The sequence below is a fragment of the Podarcis filfolensis genome (genome assembly GCF_964270895.1).
Source record: "Podarcis filfolensis genome assembly, chromosome: 7".
NCBI lineage: Eukaryota > Metazoa > Chordata > Lepidosauria > Squamata > Lacertidae > Podarcis > Podarcis filfolensis.
Genome location: NC_139603.1, coordinates 3,140,837 through 3,165,451, shown reverse-complemented (window position 1 = coordinate 3,165,451; position 24,615 = coordinate 3,140,837). Strand labels below are relative to the sequence as shown.

Here is a 24,615-nt window from a genome sequence, read left to right as displayed (position 1 = left end):
CACGGGGTTCACAGACTGTTTTGAGCTTCTGGAAGAATAACACCCCAGAAAGAATTTGAGAAGAGAATGGGGCATGGAATTGAGCACACATACAGATTCAAAATGTAACTTTTGTATTCAAGATTAGTGGATGTTTTCTTGTGGAACTGAAGGATGCCTCCTATACAACAGAGTGGAAAGGCTCAGACAGTATGAATTACATGTGGTTTCTGCACTCTTAACTGTCAGTACAGTACTGCCAACACCTGTGTGTGAATGTGTGTGTGCATGTGCATGCTCTACTTTCAAAATCTAGCCCAGGCGTGAACAACCTATGGCCCTTCAGATCTTGTTAGATTCCAAATTCCCATCACCCCGTGTGGTTAGTGGAACTTGTAGAACAATGGCATCTGCAGGGTCAGTGGTTTGGTAGCTCTGACCTAGACTAACCCAATGAAGATAATCCCCTGGGAGCATAGCATGGGTTGATGGGCTTGTGTTTTATTTCACTGATTCCTCCACCCTCCAAAAAAAATTACCTATTTTTATGTGATTATTAACAACACAATGGGCAATGCAGCATGCCGCCTTGTTTAAATTTCAAGCGTTTGGTGCCAGTGCATTATCTCAGAGATACACAAAAGAAAGTTGGATTAAGAGAAATAAGCAGCGCAGTACCTGTGACACAGATCCCCTCCCCACAGCAGAGGTATTAGTGACAGATTGAGCAGAAGACAGATTGGATGAGACAGGATATTTATAGTGGTTAGAGGACAGTTTGTCAGTAGATAACCTATTGGTTTTTCGGTCTGCTGGTGGGTAGCGTGCAAAGATTTTCGGAGACGGCAAGTTATCGTACAGGCCCATATTATCATAAAGCCCATCTTCTCTCATGTTTCTGCCACGAGAAGCAGGAAAGCCATCTTCCGGTTCCCACTGAAACACACATACTTAGTAAATTAACACAAACATCATGCATTGGGGGGAAAACATGAAACCATTAGAGAGTTATCTCTGAGATCTCCTTCTCAGCACGCATTGCCTCCATAAGGATCTGCTCTAATTTTAATTACCATAATTCTCTCAGTTCTTGAGTTACTTTTGGAGGCTGTAGTAAGGTTCATCAAGGCTCTACTGAAAGGGATATCATGGGGTTGCCATCTTGGGTCTATTCCCCACACGGCCATAATATGGGAGGAATTCAGCATCATGCTGTTAGGATTGTTCAGTCAGCACAAGTATTTTTGCTTGCCAGGTGGAATGATCTCCCCTCTTCTCCCCCGTGAACCGTTCTGGGGGATTCTCCTGACCCCCCAGAGACAATTTGGCAGGGAGGCGGGAAGAGAAAACGTTCTGTTGTGCTAATGGGACTCATTGCGCTTGCTCCTGCCACCACAACTATTTAGTTCAATCCAGCCCTGTGATTCCAGATGCAGCATTTATGCTATCTGTCCTTACTGAACCTACAACACAAGTGCCAATGACATAATAATGATACAGAAGTTGGCTGGTGGGTCAAAACCGCAAGGAAAATGAGATAGCAAGCATCTGGCTATACCATACTAGGATGTGGCCTGGTTCATATGTAGAGAAGCTGCTTAAGAGACCAGTTTGTTTTGGTAGAGACGACCTCAAACTAGTTTCCATGATGTCCAAAGCAGTTTAAGAGCTTCTAGAAACCAGACTCTCATCCTGGTTTGAACACAGAGCTCAAACCACAGTTTCCTAGTTTGAGTATAATGGGGAAATGGTTTAACAAGTCAAGAAGTCTCCTTTGCAGCCAGGAGAAGAGAAAGGGGATGAAGGAGACAGCAGCATCAGCAGCATCATTCTCATTTCATTCTTACTTTGTGAGGTTCAGAGCTGATCAAATCTTAACTTTGAACTTTTCTCTGGGAGTTGCATTAATGCTTTGGCTAATAGAGGACTACTGAACTGTATATATTTATGCTGATTTACATGGGCATGTAGTATTAAAACTATATGCCCTACTTTCAAAGAATCTGTACTTGAGACATAGCAGTATGTTGGGATCATGCCCAGTGAAACTCTGACAAGTGACTTTGGGGGCTCAACACACGTAAATGATTTGACCTACACAAAAATCAATTCTTACTGATCCATTTATGCAAGGAACATCGTCATAATGAAGTGCCATCCCGCTGGGACACGCATAGCCATTGGCAGCATTTCCTCGATAAGGATTAGTAGACAGAACCCGTCTGTTCATAAAACTAAAACAAAAGCAAAAACAGAACAGAGTTTATGCTGAAAGCACACACAGGGAGTAAGCATGATTCACCCTTCAAATTCTTCCTTGCATTTCTCCCTGCCTACCGAAGGGTTTTTCATTACAAACACACCCAGTATGGTATCACAGGCTGAAGTGTAAGCCAGGAATCTATCATTTAGCAATGCATTGTGTGGGTGGCGGTGGGAGAGCAGTTCCTGTACACATTAATTGATTTTAAGGAAATACAGCTATGTATATAGCAATGGAAAGAAGGATTCTGAAGGAAAGGGCCAAAGATGACTACAAGATTTTAGGAACAAGGCTGAAGTTTTAAGAAATGAAATGATACTCTTAAATCTTCCTAGTGGTAGGAAGTTTCTCAGGAAGGAGAACGTATTTTCTGGAAATGAAAGCATGTTGTTGCAAGTGGACTCAGCAAATGGCTGCAGCTTTTTTCATCACAACTTGTAGCTCCAAAACAACAAATAATGGGAAGAGATGGACTTCACCTCACTAGAAAGAATCATTATAAACATGCTCTTGATTACACAAAGGTGGCTCTTTCCCTAGGGCCTGTCTGTAGCCAGATGATGATTGCTGCATCCCAATGCTGTTTTGGGCAAGTCTGGGGCTGAATGGATATACTGCATATACAAGTTGCTTTGATTAAATTAGTAACTTGAGACATCATTAGAAAAATGCCAATTATGAATTACTAATAAAAACTTGGTCCTAAGAGAAAGGCAGGGTGGGTCCTTCCTCCCCAAACCATGTATTTTCTCTTTCAAGTATTTGCCAGTGGTTCAAGATTTCCAAAGCTTTCTCTATTTTTGCAGGTTGGTCCTCCACATGGTAATACTGATAGCACTTGAAAACTGCCATGGGGGGGGGGGGGCTGCTATCATCTATCATTATAGGTCTGTTAGCCAACAGGGAAGAAGTACTTCATTTGATATTTAAAGGGGCTTTGAGTTGACAGTAGGACTTCAACATGTAATTAATTGATTGGATTAATCTATTTCAACACTTTTAATTTACTTTAAACGATGTTAAAGAATCATGCAGAATATTTTAAAAATAATACACATACATTTATTAACAGTGCTTATAAAACTGCAGTTGGCAAGCACCATCTGAAAAAAAACTTCCTCCTTTGCTTCTTGCTTCAGAAATACTGCTTTTAACCTTATGCAAATTTATTGGTTATTCAACATTATTAATCAATTAGAATTTATTTGATTGGGCTGCAGCCCTAATTCACAGCAGGTTTTTTGTGAAGCATTTTGAGTGAACACGAGTGTTTTAACAATAACTTCACAATGCTCTGATACTTCATTCAGAAGTAAATCTCACTGGCTTCAATTGAATTTACTTTTTGGCAGATGTGTTTCGGACTGTAGCTTAAGTTGTTTGATGGATTAGAAATGGATACCTTCAGCTTCTACTCACAACTTCAAGCTATCACAGACAAATCTGGTACCACTGGTCTAAATTAAGCCAGACTATGGCTGGCTGCGCAGTCTGTTCCCAGCAGAGGGAAAACAAGCCTTTAACCATTCTTTTTGCCAGTTGGTTGCCAGGTTACATGACTGGGGAGGGGGCTAAGGAGCCTTCCTCTCTGCTCCTGCCCCCACACCCCTTTTTAAGGGTTTACATCAGCTTATTTTAGCCATCTGGGATGGAGGAAATACAGAGGTGCATCTCTGGCTGAGCAGAGGATGAGGGAGTTAAGCCGACACAGCCCAGTTCCGCGAGGAACTCCTTAAGGCCAGCCAGAGATCCACCAAACCCTAACCCACGGATCTTCCTATAGGATTGCTCCTTACATCTTTTTGAGCATAGAGTCAAAACAATGAAGAACCTAGAGTTCCTGAAAATGTTCTTAACTGGTTTAGCTCCTCCTACCAGAAGGTCTGTTTTGCGGCTTGAATGACACTTGCCGTCACATCCACATCTATGTAGTCATAGTGCAGAGTGCCAGGATCTGCAGAGGAGCCACTTTCAGCCAGCAAAATACCAATCCACCTGCCCATGTCTTCTGAAGATGAAGCCTACACAAAGATGGGGAAATTTCAGGCAAACATGCACTCTGGTCACTTGAAAGGCATCGTTTTTCATTCAAGTGTACTTTTTTTTCTTTATCAAAAACAATGCATTTGAGTGAACTCATGCCTCACTCTTCAACAGAAAAACATTTTCAGGACAGCTCACCAAAATCAAGCTAAAAACAAGAAGAAGAATGTACAAAAACAACAAGTAAGCAGGATCAAAGCAGCAATTAATACAATTACACAAAATTAAAAGCCTAAAGAAAGTGTAATTGGCAACAGCGGCACCTCTGTAGAGAAGAGCATTTCGTAAGTGGGACACCACAAAAGAGAGGTCTCTCTCCAGTTGCCACCTCCCTCACATCGGATGAATGGCACCCCCCCCAGGTGACATGGGAGGTGGGAAGCCGCCAGTTAGCTCTATTGGTTAGAACTGTGTTTCCCAACTGGGGGCCATATGGCCCCCTGGGGCTGCTCAGGATATTCCATGGGGGGCAAGGTGAAAATCATGTAAATGGGGGGGGGCACGCACAACATGAGGCTAGGGGGCCACAGAGGGAAGTGAGAAGAGAAGTGATTTTTATTTTTCTAATCCTGATTGGCTAATTATTATTAAAGTATTATCCGCTTGGCTCTTTTCTGTCAACTGCATTTTCCAGGAGCATTCCTGATTTGTTTCTGGCAGAAGAGGGTGATTGCTCAGGCTCCCATTTTGCCCAGTAGAGTCCGCGATCGAGACCCCCAGGTCAGGTAAGTGCGGTGGTGGGGTGGCAATGGGCAGGGCTGGGCGAGACTGAGCTGCTTGCTGCTGCTGGCAGGGCTGGACCCGTGGCATCATGGGCCTAACTCCACAAGGCACAGGGTGCAATCCACCCCAGTGCCTAGTGGGATCAGGGCCACTGGATGTTGTCAAGAGGTGCAGGGCCCATCGGCAGAGTCAGTCTGGCTCTGCAAGGTGGGGGGTTAAATCCACCCCAAAGTGCCTACTCAGAAGAAAGCAGGACTGAGTTCAGTGCGCCTTACTCCCAGGTAAGGGTGTGTGAGTTTTATCTAGGTGGCCAGGGCTCCTCCGGATAACAATATCTTTTTGCACCAGGTCAGTGAGGATCACTTGCTTTTAAAAATTCTCCCACATATGCAGAACTCCCTGTACACCTCGGTGTCAATTAACTTGGGTCAAATAAGTGTTGTTTACTTTTTGTAATACATGGGAGGTGTATCTCCCTCGGGAGGTTCTGGACTCTCCTTCCTTGGAGGTTTCTAAGCTAAGGTGGGATGGCCATCTGTCATGGATGCTTTAGCTGAGATTCCTACATTGCAAGGGAGTTTCACTAGAAAGAACCCTTGGGGTCTCTTCCAGCTCCATTATTTTATGTTTTTTCTGCTTCAACAATATTTCATTATGTTCCTATCATTTTATGCAATTATATTTTGTATAAAAATTGCAAAAATAAAAAATGTTCTATTTACAAACAAAACATTTAAATAGCTACCTTTCTACCTGTAGGATGGGGGGGATGGGCGTAGCCAGTATTTTTGCTGGGGGGGCAGACTTTCGTTAGGGTGGGAGAATATCCTATTTGTATTGATTTTTACTTATTTGGGGGGGCAGCTGCCCCACCCCCCTTGGCTATGTCTGGGGAGGGGCACAGGAAGGAAACAAGGTCGTAAGGGGGCCGTGGTCTGAAAAAGGCTGGGAAACACTGGGTTAGAGCATGGTGTTGATAATGCCAAGGTCACAGGTTAGATTCCCACACAGGCCACCTGCATATTCCTGCATTGCAGGGGTTGGACTAGATGACCCTTGGGTTTAACTCTACAAGTCTATGATTCTATGTTATAGTATAGCATAGGCAATAATGGCAGTATTGCCATTATACAATCATACAGAGAGGTTAATGAGAGAAGCACTACATTCAAATGTAAATATTATTTTGTTTTCCGATTATCTTCTCCTCAGGGACTTAGTGAGAAGTGGAAACTAAGAACTGAAGAGAGAACATCTAAGCCACTTTCTGGCCTGATATTATAGTTCAATAGTATAGTACACTGCCTTGCAAATTAGGGTAATCTTGAGACTGATGTGCCCTACAGATAAGATTTGGAAGAGAGATCAATTTCCCCCAAAATAGAAGCAACTATTAGACACTTTAAATAATGGAAGCACTATAATAAAGACGTTTCAAAAGCTGTAAATTGATCCAACCATGAAAAGTGTGGGACAAGAGTGGGAACAAAGGAAATCCTGCTTCCAACATATAATTGGAGACTTTCCTAGGTATGGCATACATTGTTTGGTCAGAGAATGGGATTTTGCTTATGTCACTATTGGCAAAGGATAAGCACACTAAACAACTTAACCTCTAATACGGCAACCTCTTGTGCGTTTCGAAGCAGGCGGAATGTCAAGGGGTGTTTGGAGTCCAGTCCTGGAATAACTTCACAGCCACGGAGAGGAATAGAGACAATATGGGTCTTTAGATCTGTTCTGTCTTTGTGGAAAATGAGCTTATTATCTTTCACTCTGCACCAGCGCTCACGCCACCGGTTATTTGACAGCACATTAAGATATCCTGCAAAACACAAAGACAGGCACTTTCCACTAAAAAAAAAAAAAGTTCATTCAACTGGACCCACCACCACAAAGACCCCAAAATCAATGGCAAACTTGTGGTCGTACAAATGCCCTTCTCTCTCTGCAGTGGCAAAGGAGTGCCTGTGGTTGTGTCACCACAACACCATGGGCTCCTTTGAAATGATATATACCCACAAGGCTGTATTACTGGTCAGCCTGTGTCAGGTGTATAAACCTCAGGACAGAGTCATATGAATATGTAAATGATTTGACACACCAATGCTAATTAGGGTTGCTGTTCATCTCAGCTGTATCATAATTGGGACAAAATTATTTTTTAAAAAAATCAAGTCAACTCTGGTGCTCATCAAAATTAAGGATGTGAAACTGAAAAATAAATACTACAGCTGAGCTGAAACAGGGGGTGCTTTTAACTAAAGCTTTACTGAGCCACAGAAAAGACGTCTCTCTTTGGGCACTCTCCTGCTGGGGTGGTGGAGACAGCGCAAGTATTTACCATGCAGCTGCACGACTGTCCAACGCACACGCAAGACATGTGCTCTCTCCCCCAAGAAGCAGAAGCAGCAGCAGCTTCCACCTTTCTTTTAAAGTAGAGCTCTCAAAGGAAATGTCTGAAGGCGGTTCCCAGGTGTGCTTAGCATCTTCCCCACAACAGAAAACTCAGAACAGGAAGGAGGCTTCCAAGGGCATTGGTTCAACTGCACTTAGAAGCCTCCTTCAGACCCACTCGGGGCTGGAAGCTGGGGGCTGGAGTAGGCAGGCCAGCATATTCAGGGACACGGAGGGTGGGGTAGCAGGACTGCCCCCACCAGGAGTTGCAGACACAAGTCTGCGTTAGCATATTGTCTTTTTTTCAGAGACCTAAGGGAGAACCAGGTACACAGCCAAGCATCTCTGATGATTGCTACTGCATCAAGGTCGGCTGCCTCTGTAGAATGCCATGGAAACTTTAAAGAAAACTCTTTACCTTGGGGCATTTTTCTCTATTACTCTTGCTTGAAAGTGGATGAGGACCCACTTCTGGTGTGTTTGTTTGCTTGTTGTGTTTATATCCCACCTTTTTCTCCAAGGTGGTGTGTGTGGTTCTTCCCCTCCTCATTTAATCCCCACAACCACCCTGTGAGGTAGACTAGGCTGAGAGGAAGTGGCCGGTCCAAGGGCGCCCAGTGAGCTTCATGGCCAAGTAGAGATTTGCATCCTGGTCTCCCAGGTCCTAGGCTGACACTTTAACCACTGCACCACACTTCTCAACACTGTAGAGATGGAAAAAGTACTAGAGAGCAATAAGAAGGGGCTGCATGTAATAGTAAACCATGTTTTAGCACTATGTACTTGCGCAGGAAGACACAGCCACAAGCACATGGCGCTCTCTCTCTCTCTCTCTCTCTCTCTCTCTCTCTCACACACACACACACACACACACACAACAACAACTCCTATACAGCAACCAGGAGGAATTCAGCAGAGTTTAGTTGCACTTTCCACAAAACCTGGCTTGTCAATACCTGCAAATCAAAGATTCTGGTTAAAATGAAGAGTGTTTAAGCTTCATAACCCATACTTTGAAGCTGGATTGTTTAAAAACAGACCAGAATTTGTTTTAAATTATGATCTGTGGTCCATACAAAGCAAGCCAGGTCTTGTGGAAAGTGAACCTAAGCACTGCTTAAGTCTTCTCAACCACATTTGAAGTTGGGACACAGATGAGAGTGGAGATGCCATAATCTTTAAAGCTACTATTAAATCATCAGAGCCCAAATTCAGTGGGTGAAAAAGGAACGTAACAGCAAACCTAGGAGATTGAAACACCACTAAATACTGAAGTTTGGTGGAGCTTTTTCTACCTGTTGCCCTTTCAAGTTTAATTGCAGGTAACAACATGGGAAGTTACTCACCACAAGTTGGGATATCTTCTTCAGCTGATGAGGTTTGTTCATCTGTGGAGGGCTTCTTCTTTCCTAGGCCAATTATCTTTGTTATCTTCTTCCCTGTTACTTTAGACACAGTGCCCTTGGAATCTGTCTTAGAGCTCTTTTTCCTCTTTACTATTAAGAAAAGCATGCATGTGTCAGTCTTGCAAGATTTCAAAATTTCACACCTGCATCTTTAACAGCAGCCCGGCATCTACTATATACTTTGGAAAGTTGTTGTCTATGCATTTGGAGACCTCTTAAGATATTGTAACCAAATTTTGTGTGGTGGTTCCTGAGCTTAAGAAACAGGTTTTCAGCTATGTTGCGATACAACTGGACATCGTTATGAATCAAGCTGGCAGAATGAACCTTTCCTCAGAGTGAATGTATATGAAAATTCCATATTTTTTTTTCACCTTTCCAGCACTTAAAATACTGTGAACATTTTATGGTGTGACTCAAACACTGTCTGTAGCATATTACCTTGCTCTTTTCCATTACAGATGGCAGCTATTCCATTTTCTACAATCCCCTCACCATCAGAACTTGGTCTTTCTGAAGATAGTTTCTGCAGGAGAAAAGAACTAGGTCATCAGTAATGGGGTCACAGTGGAACTGATGTATTATGAATCAGAATGTGCCAACTATTTATCTGGCCATGGGACAAATTTGAGACAGTCAATAATTTATTTTCAAAAATTAACCTTTTCACGGAAGCATTAAATACATAATATTTGTCAAACCCACTCAATATTACATTATTCCTCCACTGTGGAATTATCTGTACAATACTTTTGTAAAAAATGATCAAAGTGCTTTGATTCTCTCTATATAAACCACAGTCCAGATTTACTTTCCTTCTGCAGTTATTTATAAATGACCCGGGGGAGTCATGTGGAGCTCAGTAACAAAATGTAAAGTATTGCATTTCCTAATAGAGACTATACCTCTGCCCTTATTTCCCATTACATTTCTGCCCACGGCCTTTACTTGACCGCCCTTGGATCATTCTCCTCAGTGTTCTTGCTATTCTCCTAACAGAAGAGGGAGTTCATTCTAGCCTTTATCTGACACCAGATCACTTGCATTGCGATTAAATGCCTCCTTAAAACCACTTTTTTAGCAACGTTTGGCTTCACCTCTAAATTCCCACCCAGCCACAACTATGACCCTTTTACTTGTGACTGGCGTGCCCCTGGACAGTCATGTGTCAGAGAAGATGCCTGCAGGAAAGGAGCCTAGCCATGAACAGCTGCTACTGCTACTGCTTCTGGGTAGACTTCCATCAACTCAGAACTCCCAGTCATGCAGAGGCCCCAACTGATAGCAGCCTTACTGCACAATGCTTTTTATATTTGTGGTGCTACGAAAAGATAACAGGAAGAAAATTAGCCTATCCACATGCACATCTGAAAAGAGCTGTTAAATCTTTTCACAGTACACCTTTTACCCTCTTTCTCTTCATTCCACCTCCCAGGGATTTCTATATTCATTTTCTTTATGCATATATTTAGTCCTTGATCTCACTATGCTCCAAAATTTAAGCATCGCTTCATTGTGCTGATGTTCCTGAAAATATCTGAATAATGGTGCTGGAATCCTGCCTGTCCTTATAACTTCTGTGCTCACAAACAGTCAGAGCTCTCTTTGGCAAACACTGTGCCAAAAACAACATTCACAGCAGTTGCAGAAGAAGATTGCTCTTATTCCTGTATGAGTGTGTTGCAGTTGTTTTGAGGGAAAGCATTTTTCCCATTTCCTTTTTGCAGTAACAGAAAATTACTTTCTTGTAATTCGTTTTCCTCCACACAGGCTGATGCCCCAGCACCCAAAGTACACTTCTCCTCCTCATCTGTTCTGTTAACTTGCAGGCAGGAGCAGCAGCAGCAGCAGGAACAGTGGTGGCAGGGGTGTGCAGTGAATGGAAACTAAGTTTTCCTTTCTCTCCTCCATCACCCTAATGCCCTGGGCAGCACAGCACATCAGGGCAGAACACCCAGAGGACTAAGCAAAGCAGCCCAGAGGAAAATTACCGTGCTTTTTCATCTATAAGACGCCCCCATGTATAAGATGCCCCCTATTTGGGGGGACTGAAATTTCAGAAAATGGGGGAGATGGCAAAGCTTTTTTTGCGAAGGATTGCCCAGAGCTGTTGAGCTTTTTAAGGGGGGGGGGAATGCCAAAAACCGCTCACCTGCACACACCTCTCAAAATCCGCCTCCCGTCTGTCCCCTCGCCGGCAGAAGCTGCCAACTGCCTGCCCAATTGCTGTAGCGTCGGACAATCAACACCACCCACTGACGCAGCAACCAATAACATGCACAATAGCCGCTGACAGCAACCAATCAAACGTCCACCCTATGCACTACCCATGTATAAGACGATGCCCACTTTTAAGCATGATTTTTAAAGGGGAAAACCTCGTCTTATCCACGAAAAAGTATGGTATGTCTCCAATGGTTCCCTGGGCTTCATGCCCTGAAACTGGAGGGTATCATTTGTCTACCTTGTTTGACTTTAAAGATCAGGCAGATCAGGAAACCAAAAATGAAAGGTAATTAACAAGAAAACTAAAAGGACAGCAATCTTCCAATTTTTTTCAAAACAGACACGGGGAAGGGGGCTTGTTTTGCAAGTCTGTGTGCCTGAAATGATTAGCACACAACTAGCAAAAATGTATTACTTAGAATAGAATAATAGAATCATAGAGTTGGAAGAGACCACAAGGGCCATCGAGTCCAACCCTCTGCCAAGCAGGAAACACCATCAGAGCACTCCTGACATATGGTTGTCAAGCCTCTGCTTAAAGACCTCCAAAGAAGGAGACTCCACCACACTCCTTGGCAGCAAATTCCACTGTCAAACAGCTCTTACTGTCAGGAAGTTCTTCCTAATGTTTAGGTGGAATCTTCTTTCTTGTAGTTTGGATCCATTGCTCCGTGTCCGCTTCTCTGGAGCAGCAGAAAACAACCTTTCTCCCTCCTCAATGTGACATCCTTTTATATATTTGAACATGGCTATCATATCACCCCTTAACCTCCTCTTCTCCAGGCTAAACATGCCCAGCTCCCTTAGCCGTTCCTCATAAGGCATCGTTTCCAGGCCTTTGACTATTTTGGTTGCCCTCCTCTGGACACGTTCCAGTTTGTCAGTGTCCTTCTTGAACTGTGGTGCCCAGAACTGGACACAGTACTCCAGGTACTGTGCTCCAGAGCAGACCTCACCTGCAGTACTGTGTCCAGTTCTGGGCACCACAGTTCAAGAAGGACACTGAACTGTGGTGCCCAGAACTGGACACAGTTCTACTTAAAAAGTGCCCAGAACTGGACACAGTTCTACTTAAAAATGTAGAAATCCTTATTTGAGATAGTGACATATATGAAGAGACTCTCAACCAAACCATTATTCTTAGAAAAGGTTAACTACCCATATTTCATGGTGCAACACTCATACACTGCATTTTCCAGTAGTCTTATTGTACAATTACCTTTTCCAGTTCAGTCTTGTGCACAGGAGAATTAGATGAAGGTCCATCTGAATCTGTAGCTCCAATATAGTTGCTGCAAACTTCCTTAATTACCTTCAAAGAAATGCAAAAAGAAAAGAGCCATTTTTTCTTGAAACTGAAGATATTGTACTGGAGGGGAGGAGAACATATAAGAGATTGTGATTGTAGTTAGCTGCTATCTTGAAAATATCATAAATATCATAAAAATATGAATTCTGATACTTCTCAAGGATGCCATCTTTTTATACTTCTCATTATGTTTAGTCAGCTTCTTTATGCATGTCTTGGAGGAGCCACAAGGTAAAGAGGTGGAAGGTTTCAACTTCCATAATAGCTAAACCCAAATCTGAGACAGAAAAAGGCTTGCATAAAAGGGCCCTGCAAACCAACATAACAGGACTGAGCCCTGAGGCAAATTAATACTGTGTCAGACACATTAAATAACAAGTTATCCAATGTAGGAGCCTCGAAACAGCAATGCAGCAGTAGGGACAGCCATGGATCCCAATATAGTCCAATCCCCTGAGAGGTGCATGAAAAAATATTGAAATACACACACAAATGCCACTTTTGCCCTGGCTGGAACAAGCCAACAAGACTTCGGGTATGGGGTCGACCTTTAACTCAGCCTTGCTGCTCAGGACCAGGGCTTAGGATTGCTCAAGCCATCTCACTTTTTTGCCTTGTTGCACAACCACCATTTATAGAAATAGCTTACAACAGTTGTCTGACGCTTCATAATTTTCTAAATTTCCATTGATGCGATTATTTTCTCAAGCATCATGTACCATATCGAAACAATTTTATAGCAAGTGTAAATTATGTAAGTTATGTTGTCATTGCATTATTCCACGCCAGGGGTCAGCAACTTTTTTCAGCAGGGGGCCGGTCCACTGTCCCTCAGACCTTGCGGGGGGCCGGACTATATTTTGGAGAGAAAAAAATGAACGAATTCCTATGTCCCACAAATAACCCAGAAATGCATTTTAAATAAAAGCACACATTCTACTTATGCAAAAACACCAGGCAGGCCCCACAAATAGCCAGAGATGCATTTTAAATAAAAGGACACATTCTACTCATGTAAAAAAATGCTGATTCCCGGACTGTCTATGGGCCGGATTTAGAAGGTGATTGGGCCGGATCCAGCCCCTGGGCCTTAGTTTGCCTACCCATGTTCCATGCCATTTATTTCAATGCAAAGAAACGCAATGTGGGGACGGGGGACGGGGACGGCAATCCATCACATATCATTTGTGGAATGAAAACAGCAGCAACAACAGTAAATACAGATAGTATTCACTTGATTGATTTCAGTTCTGGGTGTGAGACGAACAAGCCTACATGGGAAATTTCCGCTCCCACTTCTGTTTTCACCAGTCATTCCTGATAGCAACAGAAGACAGGGCTGGAATGGAGACATGTCCTTGCATGAAACCTCCTTCCCAACATCACAATAGAATGAGTTCTTTTTTTCCTCTAGTGCCAGCCAGATCTTCCTACTTATTTTGGCATTATAGCCAGATGGGATACGGATTTTCTGTTCTGCCACTCTGGAATATATCTCGATGGATTTTTCAGCAACACCACTATACTTAACAACTTTTTCTTGTGTATCACAGGCACCCCCACAAGACTAGTTAATTCTTTTCAAAGCGTCTTCTTTTTAAAAAATTGGTAGGAAAGATGGAGTAACAAGCCTGATTTGTTGGACAAAGTGCTAAGCATTTTTATCTAAAAATGTGAATTCTAAAACAGGTTTGGAAGTATTCAAAAAAATTCAAATGGGTGCACTTCCATTTACTGCAAATGTACTGTACTTACACAAAAAAAGCTGCACTTTTGCTCCTGCCTCTTTCATGACCCTGACAAAAGTGCTCATATTTTCAGCATCTGCTCATCCCACAGAGTCAATTAGTTTTGGCCACACACAATAATGGAAGTCAAAGAGAGGACACAAGAAATAACTTGGCAGTGACCATGGAGCTGTATCTGTGCAGTCATGCATTTTCTCAAAAGCCTTATTTCACCACTACAGCAGGAAGGGATCCAGAGTCCTCACAGTCATCATCAAGACAGCTGTTTCTATCCAAAAGAGATCGCTACAAAGGAAGCTTTGGTGGGTTGTGGGTAGAGACCTGCACACCCTCAATCCCACTGCAGTGGCAATTTTATTTGATTTAACCATGCTCTTCAAGCACAGATCAACAAATTAAAAACAATGAAATCATCAATAAACTGAAAATTATAAAACGGCAGAAGAGATCCTGCAGCACCAGCATCCGATCAGCTTCTGAATGTAACTGAAAATCATGGTTTTGACCTGTGAAGGCCTAAAGGACCACACAGAACTCCTGAGGTCACCTTCTCCACTCTGCTGCATTATGATCCTTAAGATCAACCTGGATCACCATTTTGACTACACTATCTGCAGGCCAACTTTGCACACCAAGGTAGCAAAAAGAGGCATGTCATGGAACTGAAGACGTGTCAAAGCCAGAATAGTTTCTAGATAAATTGTAAGGGATTTTTACTTGGGCTAATTTTAATTGTTCAAATAAAACAGATGTAGAGTAATAGTTATTCTTGCACTGCGTTTTTTGTGCTTCGGTGAGTATTTCTATCCTGTCTGAAGGAATGGGTTGGTGCAAGCTAGAAATCCAAGTAATAAATAAAATGCAAAGCCATATATTTTAGTGATACTGCATGTATGCACTGTTGAAACTACGGCAAGATCTCCGTGATAATTCATACCAGATACTACTGCAAGAGAAGGTCGCCCATGTATGTACATAAGCAGCTATGGGAAAATGCAATCTTGCTTTTGTCAACTCTGTGCAATCACACAGGGAAGATGTGTTATCTGAAGAAAGAGTAGCTCCTAAGTAAGACAGGCCCTGGAAAAGTTGTCTCTCTCCTGCCTCTCAGATTTAAGACATGGTGCCTGAAGGTAGACCAGGGAGAAAACATAGGTTTCTGTACTTTTTCTGCTGAGGTGGTACAAAGTTCAGGCGATGTCAGCAGGGTATATAGAGCTGTCCTGTCCCTCCAGAAGGGAAGCAAAGGCACTCTGGCCCTGCCAGCCCCACCCACAGGACTAAGGACCAATGGCAGGTTGCACCCCACCCTACCAGGAAGAACATCAGGGAAAGGGAAAGACCAGACTGGCCCCAGTCACTGGCCAGAGACTAGAAGGTTGCTCTCCACCACCAGCTCCACCTGGAAGCTTGCCTGTAACTACATCGTGAGGGAGAGGCCATGGTAGCCCTTTGCATCAGCCAGAGGACTAATGGGTGTAGCTGCATCATTTCTGTCCAAGTAAGGATTAGGGCTTTCATAATGTTTGCCTATCAAGAAAAATCAAGAATGGCCTAAACTGCCATTGATAACTATAAAAATGTATTTATTCCAGCTCAATTATGGGATGGTGCTAGTTTAATTCTGTACTTAAGAGGCTCTAGTTGACCCTAACACCTTGTGAATATTTGCAAAGGGTAGTACTTAGGTGAAAGCAGGTGGCGCTTTAAGAGAATGAAGACTGGGGAGGAGGGTGGACCAATTCCTTGAAAATAACCCGAGCATTACACAATTTGTGTGATATGTGGCAAGTGGTCCAGACAGGATTTCTTCCAAAACTCCATCTTGTTACATCACACCTAGAACTGTTTACAAAACCTGGAAGAACCTTTTCAGAACCTGAAACAAGCTGCTGAATGAGATGTCCATTGTGGCAAATCATTGAACTTGACACATTTCTGACAAGAGTGGCACTTCAGGAAAGGTAACAGCTGGAATGCCATTGTTGTGGCCATGGTTGTTGCAAAATGTTTGTAATTTGATGGCTTTGAGATTTGCAGTACTGAAGTATTGTGATCACAATACACAGAATCATATTTCTCTCTTTCCGGCTCTCTTTCCCTGTCTTTTGTTGGAAGTTAAATAAAATGTTGAGATTTTACACTATAACCAAAATGACTTCTGCTTGCTATTTTTGAATATACTAACTTCACGTATGCTGTTTCTCCAACGTTGGGTTGTTTTCTTTAAAAATAATCAATATAATATGTTTACTTATGAACACACATGGGATTATCATTATGTCTAAACAAATATTTTAAAGCACTTTGGACCAGATTCAACTAAGCAGATGCACAATGCTAGCAGAATGAGACATTCCTCTCCTCCCCCATGTATCCCCCAATGAGCTCTGAGGGGCCTGGAGACCCTCCCTGAACAGCCTGTGCAGGGGGAGAGGGGAGATCATTCTGTTGGACAAGCTGAAATGCTTTCACTGTTGGAACCATTGGAAAACCATGATGATAAATTATTCCCCCAGCTACACACAAAAAAATATTCAGAACAGCTACTGAAAAGTAAAAGGTGCAAATTTTTCCCCAGGAATTTTATCAGAATAGATATATGGCTGATTATTTCACAATATGCGGCAGATGACTAAAGAAGAATTTTGGTGTATATTATGCAGTGGGTATGTTAAATAACAAGACTTGACCAATTTTATCCAAAAGTAAAATCTGAAGAACAAGATTTATTTTATTTCACGTTAAAGGTAAAAGTAAAGGGACCCCTGACCATTAGGTCCAGTCGTGACCGACTCTGGGGTTGCGGTGCTCATCTCACTTTATTGGCCGAGGGAGCCGGCGTTTGTCCGCAGACAGCTTCCGGGTCATGTGGCCAGCATGACTAAGCCGCTTCTAGCGAACCAGAGCAGCGCACGGAAACACCGTTTACCTTCCCGCCAGAGCGGTACCTATCTATCTACTTGCACTCTGACGTGCTTTCAAACTGCTAGGTTGACAGGAGCAGGGACTGAGCAACAGGAGCTCACCCTGTTGCGGGGATTCGAACCACCAACCTTCTGATTGGCAAGCCCTAGGTTCTGTGGTTTAACCCACAGCACCACCCGTGTCCCTTATTTCATGTTACATAGGATTAAACATTTCCCTTTATTACTACTGAACAATGTGCAAAAAACACTTAGAATGAAGTCACTTAAAAGTGCTTTGACAAGACAACTATTAGAAATCTGCAACAGTTTTTGGGATTCTTGGCTACATAATCCATCCTCAAGTATTGGAATGAAACAACACCATGTGCCTCACCTACTTATACTTAGGAAGACCTACCTCAGAGATTAAAGGAGAAAGGCAAAGGAAATGGAATAATATATTTTAAAAAAGAAGATTATCTTAAATTCCCCACAGATAAGCAGAGCATAGAGTAGGGAAAGCAAACAAACCTGCCTGATCCATCTGAACCTTCCTAGTGCTCCAGAGTGTGTGTGTGTGTGTGTGTGTGTGTGTGTGTGTGTGTATACACCATCAAACCATAGTTGAAAGACACAGGAAAAAAAGTAGGAAGGTAGGTAGGCATACTGATGTTTATGGTACAGTAGTAGCTTTCCATACTGAGGCACACTCTGTGTCAAGAACCTGTTACCAATAGTTTAAGCAACCAGAAGAAGTCAGATCAGACAATAAGAAACCCAAATAGAGCTCAGAGACCAACATTAGCACTTAGGCTAAGTTCTTATCAGGAAATTGGGCACAGAGAGACAAAAGAGGGAGGGAATCCTGTATCAGAAATTTTAACTAACAATTCCGTTTTTGAGATCAAAAGGCAAGGGACAAATACTACAAATCAATGTTGTGAAAGAGACTTTCCTCCAACCCTTTTCTGGTTTACACCAAGGAAGTAAGCTTTATAACCTGATGAAAATCGGAGTTCAAGTAACATGCAAGGGGGAGGTTTTTTACGGATCTGGGAAAGGTGTTATGCAAGAATCCAGCACAAACAAGTAGGCACAGGACCTCGGCTCACACAAAGAAGCATATATAGTTAGAACCAAAAAGGTGCTGTCATGCAGGCAGGGCAGGAAGTCGGGAGCAGGAGCTGAGCTCAGGCTACAAGGCAAAACAGAGGGCAGACATAGTAGGAAGGCTCCAGAATAGATCAAAGGGTCTCTGAAGCTTACCGCTACCAGGACAGCTCCAAAACACACTTATTCAAAAGAGGACTCCCAACTTGGAAAGGAGCATGGACACATAGGAGGAGATCCCATCAAAGGAGAATTCCAGACAGGACAAGATGGCACAAGACATGACAGACCTGAGGCAAAGAACAAGGGGCTGCACCAGCCAGCTGTGTGGAGAGTTAGTGGGAAACCTGCTGCTTCAAACACAAAACTTTAAAGGAGATATACAGTACACTCTATGATAGGGCAAGCAGGGGAAAGATGTGACTGTATTCACACTGCCATTTGCCACCAAGTGGCACACTGTTGACTAAACCACAACATTTTATAAAGTATTTAATGAAGAGGTCCGATTCTGGGAAGGTTCCTGTATTGCAAAATAGCTCATTTGCAAGGAAGGAGTGGAGTTAGAATGAGAGAAGGCTGCATGTGAGACAGGCTTCCACTCTAGCCAGTGTATCTGGTCTCTGAAGCAGAACAGGCAGTGTGAAAATAGCCCTTCAGTCCTTCCAAGGTAGCTGCTTCCTTGTGCAAACGGGCATGAATCAGAATGCCAATTTGCAAACGAAACAGCATGTAAAGGCAAATGGGAAAGAATTCTTCATAAACTACTTTAATAAATTTCAAGAGCCACTGGAGAAAAGTTACTTTGCCTGAGAGTCCTTCTGAAATTAATTTAGGCTTCAACACTGCAAAGGAGGTGGAAGTACATGAAAAACTGAACTATAGCAATTACAGGCAACTGCTTACTATGTGGCAAAAGTGCCTTGATAAGAGTAGAAGCATTGAGCTCATTCCGTTTCTGAGGTCAAGGACAACTTTCTGCCAAAATTAATCACCTGCCTTTCTATTGTGCTTTGTCAGCATGCAGTTGGATTTCAAAATATGGACGCATCAGAGCCCCCCTAAGGCAGGAAAATTTTAAGTGGCTACTACAGAATCATAAATACAAACGTTAACACTTTTTGCCTTAGATTTTTAGAGAAACAATACTTTTTGCCTGCAAAAAGATGGCCCTAACATTCTACAATGTGCAGTCATCCGCCAAGCTGCAATTGTTTGGAACAAAGTCCCAATGGAACAAGAGAAGTGAAATCTGGTGACTTTTAAGTGAACTGAATCAGGACTAACTTTAGCTAAAAGTAGGGCCATTTACATTTCAACTACTTCGGATTGTTGGTGAAACCTGAATAATTATACTTTTTTAAATAACCAAACATATGAACAGAAAAAAGTAAAACAACAAAAAGTAGAAGCTGGGAGTGAAAATTTGAGAAGGCAGGAGCAGATTAAAAGATGAATGAGTACTAGGTCACATCACCAGTTGATTGAATCCTCAGAGGAGGACAACAGCAACAACAACAACACACTGAGCCATGTCATACAATGTTTATGTATGGCTTAAGGATACTAGTGGGCTGAATTATCATGCCTCCAGTAGCAGCTGGCAGAATGCATGGGGTGGAGCTGCATTGCTCTCCTAGCTCCCCAACACCATGTGTTGCTGCTACTTACCAAGGGGCATGGCATGAACAGCTCAGCGTGATGCTCAGTGTGATGTACAGCGGCAGAGCCAATTTGACTCTCCTGCCACAGTGTGGGGGACCATGCTGCGCTGCCTGCACCTCACCCTCTCAGTAAGCAGCAGCCAAAACATGGCGTTGGGAAGCTGGGAGAGCAATGTAGACCCACCTGCACCACACCATGGGCCAACGCTGCTGCATGCCCCAACGCCACGAGTAATGGAATAGTGCCGACACTTCACACTTCAAACATATCTTCAAGTTTACTCACATTCTTAAACACACTTTTATGGCACCAAGATCACTACAGGAAATGGGACTGGTTAAAATTGCAGTACATACCTTCAGCCATTGATCTGCCTGCTCCTTGCTCTGTACAGCAAGCACTAAAGCATCTTGCCCCTGGTGTGTGATTTTCAGCTCATGCTTCTTCTTTTTACTATCTTTGGGAATGTACGTAATACTGCAGCCACTCAACAAAAGTTCCATCTGAGGCTGTTGGTCCTTTGAACTCTTATAGCACTAAACACACAATTAAGAATGATATTAGGACAAAGCTTCATTGTGTGCAAAAAGCAGTTCCAATCTAAAGCTAAAAAAAAATTTGCTTCATCTTTCCACTAATCAAAGATAAACAGCATCAACATTAACACAACTATATTGAGACCATGTCATGGTTCCTAAAATAGCAATAAAATTTGTTGTCAGAAAAACTAGTAATGAAACAGAAGCCCCAGCTGAATTCTAGTACTCTGATCCACAAAGCTTTTACCTATGGCAATAAATTTTGCTGCTGTGAGATTTTGTGATAAGTGGGTTGTCCTACTGGTTATGTTTTCACCAGGCTAATGGCAGCAGCAAGTCAGCCAGCACACTCAGGCAGGTGGCTCACAGCCTCGTGGATAGTTTTCCCAGGCTTCAATACACTATAACTGGCATTATCACAAAAACCATAAATTTTAGTCACCAGTAGTTTGTTTTCTTTGATCACACAAAGCAGTTTAGTCCACTGCCCAAATCGCTTCTTTCTTAAAAGGAAGGCACAGATTTTAGCATCCTTAACAAGGTCCATCGATGCTTCTTCAGAAGGCCACTGGTGTCTCATTTTCTTCCCTTTCCCATCCTCATCCTCTTCATCATAAGACTCATAAGAGCTGCTCATAGCATCAGAATCGTAATCTTAGGAAAAAAGTGGTGGGGTGGGGAGTTCTATTAAAATAAACTTAACCAAACAGCACATTCCAACAAAGCAACATTTGGAACAAAACAGTCTGCTCAGAATGATTTCATGTCTATCAAAACATTTTCTTAAGAAATATCAGTAGATTAAAAGATCAATAGACGTAACTCTACTGAGCAACTTTTTATAGAAGTATCACATTTACATTTTCACTATCAAAGTTAGCTTACAAATAATAACCAAAGCCACAATAACTATAAAACAAAGGAAGAAATGCAGAATCCTAAACCTATTTGTTTGGGAAGTTGGTTCAAATGTTTAAGGGTCTTGTTGTCCAGCCCTCTCTCATTAACTACATCTCCTCATAATGTGGGAAGGAAAATGCTGATCTGAAAGACACCCAAATCCCAGGCCTGCCTCCTTATACATAAAATAAGTTTTATATGCCCATGAAAGGGCAAATGTTTAATCAGTTTGTGCAGTCCCACAGTGACTTCAATTCGACATTCTTAAGTGAGCCAACCAGATGTCTATGGGAAGCCCTCTCTCGCTCAGAATCCCCAGAAATTGGTGCTCAAAGGCATTCTGCTTCTAACACTGAAGCCACAGATATAGTGACAGCACAATTCAAACCCAAGATCCACCAGGATGATAAGTAAGTTTTCTCGCCGAGCCCTTATCCTGGCTTAGCCAGAGGCACAGCAGGGGAAGTCTCCCATCCCAGCTCAGCCAAAGCTGGCTGAACTGAGGCCAGTGTAAAAAGGAGTGTGGCTGGGTGGGATAACACATGGGCGACTTGCACCTATTCCAAACCCCCTTCAGCTTGGTCATGTGACCTAAGATCCTGGTAAGGGACTGGACTAGTGGACCCTCAGGATCCCTTCCAACCCTATAATCCTATGGAAGCTACAACGTCAAAAAAGGTGGTGAAAGTCAAACTCTATTTTAAAGGCTTGTTTTCTCTCTGCCAGACTCAGGCCAGCTCAGCCGGCAGCAGCCTTGTTCCTCAATGGAGTTTGGAAATGAGGGTAACTTATGCCAGCTTCATTTATGCCGGTTTAAATTACCCAGAGTAGATTCTGCTGGCTTCCTATAGTTAGAATTGCTTGGTAAAAAGGTCAAGCGGATCATTATTTGAAAAGTGCAAGACAGTCTTGAATGCTTGAGTAGCATACAGTGAGCAAAAATAATTCTTGGTAGGTAACCTAGAATACTGATCAAGTGTCACAGGCTCAACATTTAGCTTCTCAATCCTACCAACAAATGAAATGGAATCTAGTTTAGCTAAAACAGGTTTATCAGTTTTGTGCAGATATAATATATATGGTCTGCATTTTTTTCCTGTTTGCAGTTGACTTTACTCAGTTGTGTATCTTTTACTTACTGGATGTGATATATTCTGGAGCCTTTCCTGGACTGAGTGGTACTGCTTCCTCATAGTAACCTTCAGGGAGGGATGAGGAAGGTAATGGTGGTGGACCATTATCTGGTGGCTAAATGGGGGAGGAAAGTTTATTTTAGTTATTATTTATTTAATATTTATATTATATTATATTAATATACCACTGTATCAAAAAACTATTATCGCAGCGGTTTACAACAATATAAAAACATAAAAGCAGGCAATATAATAATAATAATAATAATAATAATAATAATAATAATAATAAATTTTATTTATATCCCGCCCTCCCCAGCCGAAGCCGGGCTCAGGGCGGCTAACAACACTAAAACAGTGCAACATTGTAAAAACATTATAAAAATTAATTAAAATAAAAATTGATGGCAACCATAAACTAAAGTTTTGTAAAGATTGCCAAAGGAGGGAGTCAGGCTGCGCCCTGACCAAAGGCCTGGTGGAACAGCTCTGTCTTGCAGGCCCTGCGGAAAGATGTCAAGTCCTGCAGGGCCCTTGTCTCTTGCGACAGAGCGTTCCACCAGGTTGGAGCCGCAGCCGAAAAAGCTCTGGCTCTAGTTGAGGCCAGCCTAACCTCTCTGTGGCCTGGGACCTTCAAGATGTTTTTATTTGAAGACCGTAAGTTCCTCTGTGGGGCATACCAGGAGAGGCGGTCCTGTAGGTACGAGGGTCCTAGGCCGTATAGGGCTTTGAAGGTTAAAACCAGCACCTTAAACCTGATCCTGTACTCCACCGGGAGCCAGTGCAGCTGGTATAGCACCGGATGAATGTGATCTCGCAGCGAAGACCCCGTAAGGAGTCTCGCTGAGGCATTCTGCACCCGCTGGAGTTTCTGGGTCAGTCTCAAGGGCAGCCCCACGTAGAGCGGGTTACAATAATCCAGTCTGGAGGTGACCGTCGCGTGGATCACAGTGGCTAGGTCAGGGCGAGAGAGATAAGGGGCCCACTGCTTAGCTTGGCGGAGATGAAAAAATGCCGCCTTTGTTATAGCTGCAATCTGCGCCTCCATGGAGAGGGAGGTATCGAAGATTACACCCAAACTCTTAACGGACGGTGCTGGCACTAATTGCACCCCCACAAGAGATGGGAGTTGCCCCCTCAATCTCATATCGTCCCGTCCCAGCCAGAGGACCTCTGTCTTCGAAGGATTTAACTTCAACTGGCTCCCACGTAACCATCCAGCCACAGCTTCCAAGCATCTGATCAGTGTGTCTGGGGCCGAGTCAGGATGGCCATCCATCAACAGATAGAGTTGGGTGTCATCAGCATACTGATGGCAGCCCAGCCCAAAACTCCGGACAAGCTGGGCGAGGGGGCGCATAAAGATGTTAAAAAGCATTGGGGAGAGTATCGCACCCTGGGGCACTCCACGCACCAAGGAGTGGCAGGATGACAATTCCCCCCCAAGCGCCACCCTCTGTCCCCGACCAGAGAGAAACGAACGCAGCCATTGGAGGACTGTGCCCTGGATCCCCAGGTCGGCAAGGCGGTGGTCTAGGAGTTCGTGATCGACCATGTCAAAGGCTGCTGACAGGTCTAGAAGAATCAGCAGCCCCGACCCGCCTCGATCCAGCTGCCTGCGGAGATCATCTGTTAGGGCGACCAGAGCCGTCTCGGTCCCATGACCAGCGCGGAAGCTGGACTGGAATGGATGCAGAGCCGATGTTTCATCCAGAAACCTACCAAGCTGTTCCGCAACCGCTCTCTCAATCACCTTACCCAGGAATGGAAGATTCGAAACCGGGCGGTAATTGGATAGATCTAAGGGATCTAATGATGTTTTCTTTAAAAGCGGGCGCACCACTGCCTCCTTCAGTTCCCCTGGGAATGTCCCGGTGCCAAGGGACAAATTGATGATATCCCCCAGGGGGGCCCGCACCTCGTCTGGACACGCTCTAATCAGCCAGGACGGGCACGGGTCGAGAGGACAAGTGGTGGGCTTTCCAGCTCGGAGGAGTCTGTCCACATCGGCTGGGGATATCCGGTCAAAGTGGTCCAATACTGGACCCGAGGACAGTCGAGGGGCCTCCAGTTCCTTTATTGTATCCAAATTGGCAGGGAGGTCATGGTGGAGCAACAGGACCTTCTCCGCAAAAAAGCTCGCAAATGCCTCACAGCTGTGTGTCAAATTGTTATTTAAATTTGGCTGTCCTTCGAGGGACGTTAAAGACCGAATTATACTAAATAATTGCGCCTAGCGAGAGCTAGCGGATGCAATGGAGGCCG

At 43.4% G+C, this 24,615-nt stretch overlaps 1 protein-coding gene and 2 long non-coding RNA genes across 9 annotated transcripts in view; 1 reads left to right on the top strand and 2 right to left on the bottom strand.

The window, feature by feature from the left end:
• The window catches only part of LOC310767488, a 111,753-nt gene that overhangs the window by 11,432 nt on the left and 75,706 nt on the right, over window positions 1-24,615 (bottom strand). The gene's annotated exons all lie outside the window — the stretch shown is intronic.
• The window catches only part of AFAP1 (actin filament associated protein 1), a 58,136-nt gene that overhangs the window by 16,541 nt on the left and 16,980 nt on the right, over window positions 1-24,615 (bottom strand). For 2 of the 7 annotated variants that reach the window (XR_014550915.1, XM_083624453.1), the window contains exons 4-13: window positions 22,357-22,465; window positions 20,760-20,971; window positions 20,135-20,314; window positions 12,257-12,349; window positions 9,253-9,337; window positions 8,752-8,901; window positions 6,622-6,833; window positions 4,118-4,263; window positions 2,078-2,213; window positions 658-915 (exon numbers count right to left, since the gene is read on the bottom strand). Coding sequence is in view for 4 of the 7 variants with exons in the window: in XM_083624453.1 (XP_083480579.1) it covers window positions 658-915; window positions 2,078-2,213; window positions 4,118-4,263; window positions 6,622-6,833; window positions 8,752-8,901; window positions 9,253-9,337; window positions 12,257-12,349; window positions 20,135-20,314; window positions 20,760-20,971; window positions 22,357-22,465 (1,581 nt within the window). In the remaining 3 variants the exon portion in view is untranslated. The remainder of the gene's footprint in view (window positions 1-657; window positions 916-2,077; window positions 2,214-4,117; window positions 4,264-6,621; window positions 6,834-8,751; window positions 8,902-9,252; window positions 9,338-12,256; window positions 12,350-20,134; window positions 20,315-20,759; window positions 20,972-22,356; window positions 22,466-24,615) is intronic. The other 5 variants (XR_014550916.1, XM_083624455.1, XR_014550917.1 and 2 more) reach the window with 3 other exon arrangements.
• On the top strand, window positions 4,272-6,614 carry LOC310767487. Its single transcript, XR_014550926.1, has 3 exons — window positions 4,272-4,468; window positions 4,920-5,010; window positions 6,221-6,614. It is a non-coding gene; the product is annotated as an uncharacterized lncRNA (long non-coding RNA).